This window comes from Sabethes cyaneus, chromosome 2 (assembly GCF_943734655.1).
Source record: "Sabethes cyaneus chromosome 2, idSabCyanKW18_F2, whole genome shotgun sequence".
NCBI classification, from domain to species: domain Eukaryota; kingdom Metazoa; phylum Arthropoda; class Insecta; order Diptera; family Culicidae; genus Sabethes; species Sabethes cyaneus.
The window spans coordinates 24094105-24107066 of NC_071354.1; the positions used below are offsets into that span (position 1 = coordinate 24094105).

The 12962-nt window shown below is 39.3% G+C and overlaps 2 protein-coding genes across 2 annotated transcripts in view; one reads left to right on the forward strand and one right to left on the reverse strand.

Annotated features, from left to right (window-relative positions):
* Nucleotides 1–12962, forward strand: part of LOC128738265 (whirlin) — a 160864-nt gene that overhangs the window by 87902 nt on the left and 60000 nt on the right. The window lies entirely within an intron of this gene.
* LOC128738266 (uncharacterized) lies at nt 9373–9921 on the reverse strand. Its single transcript, XM_053833272.1, has 2 exons — nt 9835–9921; nt 9373–9775 (listed from the first exon to the last, which is right to left on the reverse strand). Exons 1-2 carry the CDS (start codon nt 9897–9899, stop codon nt 9523–9525), a joined length of 318 nt encoding a protein of 105 aa, XP_053689247.1. The 5' UTR covers nt 9900–9921; the 3' UTR covers nt 9373–9522.

Below are 12962 nucleotides of genomic sequence, written 5' to 3' on the forward strand. Positions count from 1 at the left end.
CAAAGGACAAATGACAAAGGACAAAGGACAAAGGACAGAGGACAGAGGACAGAGGACAGAGGACAGAGGACAGAGGACAGAGGACAGAGGACCGAGGACAGAGGACAGAGGACAGAGGACAGAGGACAGAGGACAGAGGACAGAGGACAGAGGACAGAGGACAGAGGACGAAGGACGAAGGACAAAGGACAAAGGACAAAGGACAAAGGACAAAGGACAAAGGACAAAGGACAAAGGACAAAGGACAAAGGACAAAGGACAAAGGACAAAGGACAAAGGACAAAGGACAAAGGACAGAGGACAGAGGACAGAGGACAGAGGACAGAGGACAGAGGACAGAGGACAGAGGACAGAGGACAGAGGATAGAGGACAGAGGACAGAGGACAGAGGACAGAGGACAGAGGACAGAGGACAGAGGACAGAGGACAGAGGACAGAGGACAGAGGACAGAGGACAGAGGACAGAGGACAGAGGACAGAGGACAGAGGACAGAGGACAGAGGACAGAGGACAGAGGACAGAGGACAGAGGACAGAGGACAGAGGACAGAGGACAGAGGACAGAGGACAGAGGACAGAGGACAGAGGACAGAGGACAGAGGACAGAGGACAGAGGACAGAGGACAGAGGACAGAGGACAGAGGACAGAGGACAGAGGACAGAGGACAGAGGACAGAGGACAGAGGACAGAGGACAGAGGACAGAGGACAGAGGACAGAGGACAGAGGACAGAGGACAGAGGACAGAGGACAGAGGACAGAGGACAGAGGACAGAGGACAGAGGACAGAGGACAGAGGACAGAGGACAGAGGACAGAGGACAGAGGACAGAGGACAGAGGACAGAGGACAGAGGACAGAGGACAGAGGACAGAGGACAGAGGACAGAGGACAGAGGACAGAGGACAGTGGACAAAGGACGAAGGACGAAGGACAAAGGACAAAGGACAAAGGACAAAGGACAAAGGACAAAGGACGGAGGAGAGAGGACAGGCGACAGAGGACATAGGAAAGAGGAAGAAGCAAAGAGCAAAGAGCAAAGTGCAAAGAGCAAAGAGCAATGATGAACGAGGAAAGAGGAAAGATGAAGGTAGAAGGAAGAAAGAGGAAGGAGGAAGGAGGAGGAACGACGAAAGACGAAGAACGAAAGACAAAAAACAAAAGACTAATGTGAGTCGAGAGTATCAATAAATAAAAAGCAGTGTTGGAAGTCGAAACCCCTAAATCTCGACCAGTTGAGAGTCGTAAATTGAAAGTCAAAAGTCAAAATTCAAAAGTCAAAAGTAGTTGGAAGTCGCAAGTCAAAACTCGAACGTTTCAAGTAGGGAAATGTAAACCAGAAGCAGGAAAGCGGACTGCGGAAGTCGTAAGTCGGAAATCAAAACTCGGCAGTAGATGGTCGAAATTCGAAAGTTGGAAGTCTGAAACCGGAAATCGGAAATCAAAAATCGAAAGGCGCTATTCGAAGGTCAGAAATCGCAAGTCGAAAATCGGAACAATGCTGAATGGTGAAAAACAAAAGAGATGAACAGAAAAAGAGGCGTACAGTATTGCGTCGGCCGGAGGTCACGAATTTAAGAGTTGAAAGTCGCAGGCAAGTTAGAAAATCTAACATTGTAAATCGAAAGTTGAAAATCAAAGGTGAGCAATTGAAAATCGAAAGACGAAAATAAAACTTCTAATGTTGAATTTTAGAAAGTCAAAGTTTGAAGTCGGAGTTCGCCATTTGGCAGTACAAATTTGTGAATTGGTTGTTGAAAGTCAAAAATAGAAAGTCGAATCTTGAGTAGCAGAACTTGTAACTTGGAAGTCGAAGATCAAAAATCGAGATTCGAAAACCGATGAATCGATAGGCTTCATTTTCGATTTTTTGTTCAGTAGATGCTCATTTTAACAGCGCCTCAGCGAAACAGAATTCGAAAAAGTAGTCTAAAGGGTAATTGTAGAGTTAATTATTATCTAACATTGTTGAAGAAAGTATTTATTTTGTATTTTGTATTTACGGCGCTCTGGGGCTGCTACCCCGTTGGTAGCCAATGAGCGTTTTTTCGTTACCAACGGGCTAGCAGCCCCATAGCGCTGTAAATACAAAAGATAAAATTGTACTTTCTTCAACAATATTGTAGATAATAATTAACTCGACAACTGCCCCTATACACTACTTTTTCGAATTCTGTTTCATTGAGGCGTTTTAGTTAAATGAGCATCTACTAAGCAAAACTCCGACAATAAAGCCAGGTGAAAAGTCAAAATTTGGATAAATAATATTGTAAATCGAGAATGTCTGGTATGGTTTGTTCTCTTTTTTAAACTATATTCATACTTGGGTAATAGCGTTAGGTACTATGTTTCGGAGTTATTTGATCAGATGGCCTTACGTAAGCCCTAATTTTACACCAATACTTTCCCAGTTATTTAGCAGAGTGCTAATCACAAACAGTTTGTGACACTGTTCGCATTAAATTTCTCAATTTCTGGAATGTCCGGTGCTTTATAGTTTTTTCCCGCTCTCAATGAGGGCATTCAGCTACATTGAAAGCTGCACAGTTCTGTGGCAATTGTTGCAAAACTACATAATCATTCATACCCCTTTCTACAGTCCGTTTCGAATGGAATCCTTTTCAGACGCACAAAGACCTACTTTCATCTGTTCTATCCATCTGACACATGGAAGCACCGCACTCGTTCCACATCCTGCCAACTAACAACGTCAACATTCAACCAAAATAAATGCATTTCTATTTTTGCATCCAGCAAATTCGTAGGTGTTGACGATGTGGTTACTTTCCCTGGTTCTGCTGCTGCTGCTGCTGCTGATGCTGCCAAAAATTCAGGACCTTTTATCCATCTATCATTAAAACACACATTGCCCACCTCCTCCTCCTGCTGCAGCGCTTATTCTCCTATTCCAGCCAGCAAATGCTCACCGCTGGTGGTGGTTCTGCCCAGAAAAAGTGCCACATCATTCCGCACTCGACAACAGATGCATGATTTTTATCCCAAAATCAAGCGACGACGACGACCACGACGGGTAAGGAGAAATGCAAAACGGACGAAAAAAAAAGTTTTATGTTGGTCCTTCGATCATTTTTGTTTTCCCAACTTGCGATCCTCCTCCCTTCGTTCTATGCGGATCCCGTACATCCGATTGATTCATTACCAACCGTCAGTCGTTTTAATTAATTCGCTGGAATTTTCCTCCCCCAGCATAATATCTTATGCGCAGTTTTTTTTTGGCATGTGCCGACCATTCTCAACTAGGCTCAACCAGGGTGTCAAAAAAGAAAAATATGAATTATGTGCCCTGTCCGATTCGGTTCTTTATCGTGTGTGTGTGCCGGAAAGCTGACCGTACACGGTTACGCAATCTTCGCACCGGCTAATAGGATTAAAAGTACGCTCTCCATCCAAGCATTTGAACGACTTTGAAAAACCGATCGGATCTCGATCTCATTATCCTTCGGACACGCTTGTTGAGAACGAGAGATTCAAAAGCCGGCCCCGTGCGTGCGTGCTTTCTAGTTCTGGGACTCAGAAAATCGATAATTATGCGTTGCTTGTTGACCCTCGACCTGGGTCGAGACTCAAATACGTTCGTTTGTAAGATTATAAATTCAAGCAGAAAAAAGGAAATTAAACCATTTCAAAAAGTGAAGAAAGCGAAAAAAAATGTGTCGCAACTTAATCCTATTCGTTGTGGCACGTTCAGCCAGAAGCAATCGCATTTAGCGCGCAGTTGTTGAACTGTTGGCAAAATGTCTTAATTAATCGGGAAATCGGTGGCAAATCGTTCCTGCTGATTGGGATCCTCGCCTTTGACAAGGACTTCATGTGCCCTTGTTAATAAGGCTGAAATTTTTAGCTACGTTGTTAGCAAGCATCACTTCAAACCCTCGAAAAACTCGAAATCGACCTGAATAAAGTGAATTGAGAGTCCGGGGTCCGATAGTTCTATATTCTCTATCACAAAATGAATTGTGCTTTAGAATTTTAGACTTTAGTTTAAGAATACGTTTGGGGCGAACCAACCAACGGTTGAAAGCCCCATCAAATAGTAAATAAATAAATAAAAATAAGAATACGTGTTTCGAAAGAAAGTTCTGGTGGCTCGAGCTTAACAGCATTTCTCTACAATATTTCCAGTTTATTTTTATTTCGAGGTACGACATGTCAGTTTGTACTGAAATAAAAATATTGTATTTTAATTCGCGATTATATTTGCGAGAAGTAGGAATAATTGAGCGTTGTGATACAATATGACACACCAATCCAAGTTAATCTTATTGCGGTAGTTTGTCAAACCGCAATAAAACTGTTAGTTTTCTGGTGCTATTAATGTTGCGAGTTGCCACACCCTGACCAATCAGATTTATTGCTGCTATTATGAAGAATATTAGTATAAACCCCGAAATCATTTTTTTTTGCGAGGTCATATTGCCGTTTTCTAGCATTTTTTATTGGTTACCAAACAACAATTCATCAGAGCAAACTGTGAGTTGCAGAATAAAGTGATTATCAATCGATTTTCGTGTCAGAACGCAACTAGAATGGTTTTGCTAGAAACTAGAAGCTAGATTGACTAATCGAAAATATTTACTGTTTTCAAAAATTGCAAAAATTGCTAAATTTTGATTGCGCCTTAATTTTAGTCACTTATTGTTCCAATACGCACGAGAAAATTTCATGCACATATGCTGCACAACTACGGAAACTGCAGAAAATTTATTATATATTCTTTCGGATATTTTTTTATCAATTTCTAATTGTTCAATGAAAAAATTTTTATGATTACTTTTGTTATTTCTGACTTATGGTTAAAAGTTGGGTTATACTAAATTTGGTTCATAACTTGAAAATTCATATCTCATGAATCAAACGGTAGACTGTACGAACAAACAGTTTCTCATGAAATTGTTAGTAAAATTTCTTAGCATATTCACATTTGGATCAACGATAGACCTAGAGCTAGTCTCCTTCTCTTGCAGTCCTTCTCTTGCTACACTCTAGAAAGATGCAATTATATTATACATTACATTAGTTATTACGCTTATATTATATTAATATGTAATACTTGTAATATTTCTACAATACAATCTACAAAGAAAACTGAACAGTGTAACTTTTTAATTACATAATATTGCTTACTATTTTTGCACTTAACGCATAGAATTAAAGTATTGTTTTAATTTTAATTTAGACATAGTAAAGTCAATATTTTCGCAATGTTGCTTATAGGCGATCATCATCTGATTTAAAGGCCCGAATTTGGCATAGTTTGTATGGCAGTGACTTGTGCTAAATATATTTCGGTTATGCAGTTGATGGTTCGGTACGTAAAAGCTGAGTTTAGATAAAATTTCTATAGAATATATACGGTGTGAAACAATATCGTTTACCAATGACACTTTGGCGAACTCACGCCGCTATTTTAGTGTTTGTATATTTATGAGCAAGCGCATAAGCAGGGAGCATAAGAGGGAAGAGGAAGGCTTGGGAGAAAGAGGGAAGAGGAAAGAGAAGCAAAAAAGTAAAACGAAACAGAGCACAGAAAACGTGACAAATAAAAAACGTCATGGTAGCGACAACGGGACATAAAAAGAAAAAAAGTGGAAAAGAAAAAAAACGGGAGAGAAAAAGAAATTCATATGAGGAAGTAATTGTGTTTTTGGTGAAGAACGTACATTGTAAGAACAGAGAAAAATGATAAACAAACTATGAAAAGTAATTCATTGTCCAGGAAGAGGAAGAGGAAGAGCAGTAAAAAGCGAGAAAGCTGGACATAAAAAACTGATAAATGGAAAAGAACGGAAGAAGAATAATGAAATAAAAGTAAGAAAAACAATTACGAAAACGATGAAAAGAAGAAGAAAAAAATGAGGATAAATTTAACAGAAAAGAAGAAAAACGGGACAAGAAACGAGAGGATAGAAAAGGAGAAAAAGACAAAAAGAAAACGCGGGAACAGGAAAATGGCGAAATGAGAATAGAAAAGAGGATAAGTGGAGTAAAATAAGAAAAAAATGAAAATGGAAGAAAAGGAATAAAACGGAACATAAAAACAGAAAGTGACAGAAAAACATAGAAAGCAGGACATAATTAGAGGCAGAACTGAACAGATAAAACGAAAAGTATGATAGAAAAGAAGTTAGAAATGGAGAAACCGGAATTGAAATAGGGAAAAAAGCCTAACGAGTCAGAAAAAGACAAAAAAATGGGCCTGAACACGACGAAAAACGAAGAAACGGAATAGGCAAAAATCAGGACTCCTCAAAATGATGCAAAACGGAACAGAAAAGAAGAGAAAAGGAACAGTGAAAGAGAAAACAGGCAGAAAAAAGTAAAAATGAGAAATTGATAGAAGAGCGAAAACAATGGAAAAGAATATGGAACTGAAAACAAGTGAAACCAGAACGGTAAAGAAGAATAGCGTAAAAGAAATAAGAAAAAAAATCGAGGAAAACGAAAAATAGGTGAGAAAGACGGAAAGAAAATAAGGAAAGAAAAAGAGAAAATGCGGGAGCAAGAACTTTAAGAAACACAGGACAGAAAAACAAAAAAAAATTGATAGAAAACGGAATAAAAGGATAAAATGAAATGGAAAAGCAGAAAGAGACAGAAAAGGAAAAAAGTAGGAGGAATAAGAGGTACGGAACAAGATAGAAAAGAGGTTTAAAAGGGGAAATAAACGAAGACTTGAATCGAAAAAAAATCGAAAGAAACAGAAAATGACAAAAAACGGGCCTGAAATCGAGGAAAAATAAAATGACGAAAAACGAAACAGAGGAAACCAGTACTCAGGAGAGGGGTGAAAAACGGAATAGGAAATGATCAGCAAAAGAACAGGAAAGAAATAGGAAAAAGCAGGCAGAAAAACGTAAGAAATACTAAGAAAAAGAAGGAAAGAAGGAAGGCTGGAAAGAAATGGGGAACAGAAAACAAGAGAAACCAAAAGGGAAAAGAAGAATAGCGTAAGAGAAATAGCAAAACCTATCGAGGAAAACGAGAAAAAGAGGATATAAAAAGAGAAAAATAAACAAAACTGGAGGAAAAGTTAAGAGAAAATACGAGAGTAAGGTAATGAAGAAACGAGGATAGAAAAGACGAAAAACGGGACACAAAAAGAAAAAAGTTGGATAGAAAAAAAACTGAATTGGAATATAAAACGGGAGGGGATAAAACGGAATAGACAAACAGAATATGACAGAAAAGGAAGAAAAGCAGGACATAATAGGAGACAGAACGGGGCAGAGCAAAACGAAAAACGGAATTGAAAAGACATTACAAGGGGTAAAAGACGAAAACTGGGACCAAAGAAAAAACAGTCGAATGGGATAGAAAATTATAAAAAACATGCATCTAAGAAGGAAAAACGAAAAAAATGGAGCAAAATCAGGACTCAGGAATAGGGCGAAAACCGAAACAAGAAAAGAAGAGAAAAGGATCAGAAAGAACTAGAGGTGGGCAAAACGGCTCTTTTGTGTGAGCGGCTCCGAACCGTTCATTTGCTGCTACGAACCGATTCAAATGAGCGGCTCATGGCTCACAGTTCGTTGTTCGGCAGGTTGACAGTTCGGTAAAATACGATTGAGAAAACGTGGCTCTTTTTCAAGAGCCGTTCGTTTGAACGCTCTTTTTTGTGAATCGGTTCATTTGAACGGCTCGTGAGCCGTTCGCTCATCTCTAGAAGGAACGGGCAGAAAAAAGTAAAAATGAGAGAGAAATAGCGAGAAAATGGTACAAAGAATGGAATACCGAACAGAGAACAAGAAAAACCAAAATGGAAAATAGCGAGAGATGTAAGAAAACCTGCAGACGGAACGAGGAAAACGGGAAAAAGGGAATATAAATAGAGAAAGATGAACAGAAAACGTTAAATAGAAAAAGAGAGAAAATAAGAGCAGGAAAGAGGAGAAACGAGAATGAAAAAAGGAAAAACGGAACAGAAAAAGAGAAATTTGGATATAAAAAAACTAAAACGAAAGACAAACGAGATGAAACGGAATAGAAATACAGAAAAGGAAGAAAAGCAAGATTTACTGAGAGGCAGAACAGAACAAACGAAAAACGGGATGAAAAAGAAGTTAAAGAGTTTTTTCTCATCGAAAGCTGGGATCCAAGGAAAAATATGTCTAACGGGACAGATAATGACAAAAACGAACCTGAAAACGTGGAAAAAACAAAAAATGCTTCAGACCTTAGACGTTTTAGACACATTGGAATCAAAAAAGGGCGAAAATGGAACAGGACAAGAAGAGAAAGAGGGAACTGCGTGCACAACAAAGTAACAATGCGAAAGAAAACGTGGGAAAACGATGCAAGGACCAAAACAGAGCAACCAAAAGGGAAACGAATAATTGTGCGAGAGAAATAAGATAACTTACAGAGGAAACAAAGAAAACTTAAAAAGAGGATCCAAAAGAAGAAATATAGGACAAAATATGGAAAAATACTTAAGGAAAAGAGGAAAACACGTAACAGACGAAAATGAAAAACAAGATGGAAAGATGATAAAATGAGTTAGAAAGAAATGAAACGAGAAAAGGAAATAAATAGAAGAGAAAAGACTGAAAACGGGAAAAACAATAACAAAAGCAAATGAAAAAGTGAGGAGAAACAGGGCTGAAAATATGACAAAATGGGAAAGGAAATGAAAATTGATAGAACAATGTAACAGGAAACATTGGGCAGAAAAAAGGAAATAGAGAGAAAAGGAATAAGACGGAAGGAAAGTATGAACAAAAATCAAGAAAATTATATAGAAAAAGAAGACAAAACGAAAAAAAGAGTTGAAAATGGAACCGGAAAAGATAAAACGGCACAGAAAAGTGGTAGAACCTGTGATAGAATAAGACGGAAAATATTAATTATAATTATAAAAAAGCCGTTTTTGATATAAAACTGACTGAAAAGCCGAAAATCCACAATACAATATATCTCAGTCAATCAATAACATTAATTATAACTTCAAGTTAAACTTCACGTCTAATTTCGTGTCTATGTTTGATTTGAAGTAAAACTTCAAGTTTAAATTCAAGTCCATATTCAAGTTTAATTTAATGTCCAATGTCATGTTCAAGTTCAATTGCGTGTCCGATTTTAATCCCAATTTGAAATCTAATTTAATACCAATTTTAGGTTCAATTTTAAGTCAAATTTAAACTCTGGTTCTTCAAGTACAATTTCAATTCCTATTTCCTATTTCCTATTACCTATTTCCTATGTCCTATTTCAAGTGCCATTTCGTATTTCAAGTCGCCTGGTGGACCAAGGCTTTTAGTGTTCCACCTGTTCTATAAAATTTTCCGCAATAAATTCTTAAGAATGTGATTTAACCAGGAAGTTTGGGGTTTTCAATTCAAGTTTTTGGGTCAAACATGCTTTCGAAGGGTCCGTGCTCCACCTTCTGTATGTGTTCCGAATTATCAGATAAACATTCAGCCGATTCAAACCAGCGAGTTATGCCAAACAATGTTATAATTTTTTCATCCTCTGAACTGACCTGATCCGGATGTGACATACTAGATTCTAACCACTGTTGGTATCATTCGCCGCCGCTGATGAACCCGAACCCGCGGTTGCATTCTGGGGTGTGAAAATATGTAACGGGTCAAAGGCTGAGGCAATCCGCTGAAGTAGCGGAACTAGCGGTTCCCACCAGTTGTTGCCACCAGCAGCGGGATTCCAGGTGGACGGATCGAACGGATTGAAGGGTGCTGCGCTGGCCATTACGAGCACTAGGGCGGACATGATGATGAAGAATTTCATCTTGATTTGATTCCTGGAAAAGTGTAGGATGAGTAAAGTAGGTATTTAGACTACGATATCAGAGGAACTAACCCGTTTTCGCTGGAATAATACTTTGATAGTTTTTGAAGTTTGATCGATGCTTTTATACTACTCATCTGTCACGACAATTGATCCAGCAAGTGATATTTTAGATGAATTATTCATCGTCTGGACGTTGTTTTACTATGCAAAAAACAATATTTGACTACATCGTTTACTAGCTATGACGTTACTCTTAACACTTGAGTCAATAAAGAAGAAGTGAATGAGCTGGTTTGTAATGTAGTCACAAACTTCTCAAAGTCAATGAAGATGATTTCACGTGTTTTCAGTTGAAATATTTTCAAACATTGTTACAGAAAAAAATTCGCACAAATTGAAATATTTCTTACAAAGAATGCCAACCATCAAAAATCACCCTCAACTGCTTGTGAGTCAAACACACAAAAATCTGACCGTGCAAGAGTGAGCGACTGTAGATGTGTGCGATTTCAGGACATCGAAAGCTGCCGTCCGGTACTTTAATTCGAGGCCGGCTGCAGCTCTATCCGATCCATGGCGCATTTTCGAACGTTCCTGCGCTGCTGCTGTGGAGGAACGACACTAACGACAATAACGGTTGGACATTGTTTTGCGAGTTTGCTTTCTTCGTGCGTGCCCAAAAGAATCCTTCCATTCTTTGAGCCACTAGCCGGGGTGGGTTTGTTATCCCTGGCGTAAGCTCAGCGACGGACGGACGGACGGACACACAACAATTAAGGGTCCGATTGTGGCTCATTTTTTCTCTCTCTGATAAATCAAAGATCCGTTTGCTGTTTTTTATTGCACGGAACGATCGGCTCGGGGATCGGACATATGTTGTTGGGTGGAAGTAAGCTGGAAAGATGATCGATAAATCATGAATGTCCTTTGGTGTGTTCTTGATCGTGAGTTCGTTTCATCTTCGTTCTCCGCATATGGTCAGTATTTGGGATGATTGTTTGGGATTTAAAAGGCCGGTTGCGCTTTTGTGTGTTCGGACGAAATTTGATCGATCAATAAAGCGGATCTTTGGATTCACCTGGACGGTCGGCTCTGCTGCGCTCTGGGGTGACCGTTACTATTTTGCCTTGTTTCGGACGACTGAGATTTGCACATGTCTAGTCATGATAAAGCGTGACAAGGTCACAAGGATCAAATCTCTAAATGAGTCGTTCCAAATTTTTATGGTTGCATTCCTAATCCTTCTCCTAGACTGGTCCTACTCATCCAGTTAGGCAAAAAGGACAACCGATTGTTCGCCTGGGCATGATCGGTTAGGAGACAAAACCATCCCAGAGCAAACAACACCCAACAAGAAGCGATAAAAAGTAAAAGTTAAAACAGTTAGACGTGTTTTATTGCACATAATCCTTTACGTCCTTTTGCATGTCTGTCGGCTGTCTTTAGTTTGGATTTTACGGCACGAGCAGGATAATTAACGCCCCTAGCAAGCGATAACCTTTCGTTAAGAATCAAAAGAACGCAAGAAAATAAAAAACAAAAACATTACAAGACCTGACCGAACCTTGAATGGCACCAATTAGCATATATGCATGGGTCGGTTTGAACTTCTCTTTACTTTTTTAATCCTTCGCTTTTATGACCACAGGGATGACAGGGAAAATTTCACTTTCAACATTATTGCCTATCGGTCGAAAGAAGGCATTGGACAAAACAAACATTGGAGGCAAGTTTTCGAACGCCTTTTTTTGGGGAAAAACTCGGGTCCTTCGCCCTTGGTGGTCGGCGGTAAAAATTAGTTTTACAGTTTTGTCTGAATGACGGATGGTGGCCGTATTGGTTCGGTTAAGCAAACAAACTGGGTTGTATAGCTTATTCTCTGATCGAAACGGGGCATGGGCAGTGAAAGGCTTCGGAGCTGTTCGGTCCCATTTCGGGTACAATAAATGGGGTAATGTAGAACGATGTGATGTGTTTCTTGCCGTAGATTCTACGTTTATGACCTTCACGTTAATTGCGATAACTGTTGACTTCATGGAAGAACTGGAGAAACGGTAGAAACTATTTTTTTACCATTTGTCATTCGCTACAGGCAAAGTTCAATAGAGTTTTACTTTTATTCCAGCCAAGCTCAACGAAAGTGAAACAATCGTTTACCTTGAAGCTGGCTTTATTTTCTAGCAGTTTTTCAAAGAGGTAACGTCCTCTATTATTACTCACAAACTTGCAGCAATCAAGTATTCAAATCAATTTTATTGTTTGCTTCTTATTATCAACACATTTCTCATTACAGTAAGATTTCGAAATTGGCAATAAATCTGTGTTGTCAAAATCGAAAATACGGCCCAATCTACTCAATTATAACAATACAGTTGCAATTCTCATACAAACTAAAACTTTAAATCTCTGTCTGATTTTTACCTACAATCTTAATATAAAATTTTCTGCAAAGGAATAAGTACCCAAATTTTGATGTCATTTTTGATGGAATTGCTGACTTAGAACTGTATAACTCAGAGCTGCTGGCTGCTCGTTTCTATCTCTTGAACCTCCTTCCTTCATGAAGTATTTGGTCATGTCATGCACGTATATTTAGCCCAATCCTCATACATTCTGCCTTCAGTCTGGCCTAGGTTACCTCCGCCGTCGCAAAGTTTCATGCTATGCTATCAAAGTCATCTACGAATCCTAGGAGTCGGCTGCTTTTACTAAAAATTGAGCCTATCGATTCGATGCCCGCTCGTTGGATTACCTCCACAAGAGCGATGTTGAATAACATGTACGTTAAGTCGTTCCCTTGAATCAACGCATCACCGCGTTTCGAAGTAACTCAAAACTATGCGCATGAAACACCACACTCGATCCCATGTAGCTCTGATCAGTCGCGTCAGTTTTTCCGGAAAACCGTTTTCGTGCGTTATCTACCATAGCCGGTCTCGATCCACTGTATTCCCGACATTTCTGCAAGATCTATCGGATTGTTGAAATTTGGTCCGTTGTTACGCAAGCCCCTATGAAACCCGCCTGATAATTCCCTACGAAACCTTGTGTTATCGCCTATCGGTGACAGTCGGAGTAACAGGATCTGGGAAAGTATCTGGTAGGCGGCGTCGCCGTCGTTGGAAGTAGTCCCGATTTCTCGTTTGACTTCTCGAATAGGTTATCTTCCATGGGCATTCCAAGGTTCGCCATTTAGG

Coding starts and splice junctions, on each gene's coding strand:
- LOC128738266 (XM_053833272.1), bottom strand. CDS start 9,899: ATGAGTAGTATAAAAGCATCGATCAAACTTCAAAAACTATCAAAGTAT. Junction 9,776..9,834: donor TATTATTCCAGCGAAAACGG/GTTAGTTCCTCT, acceptor ACACTTTTCCAG/GAATCAAATCAAGATGAAAT.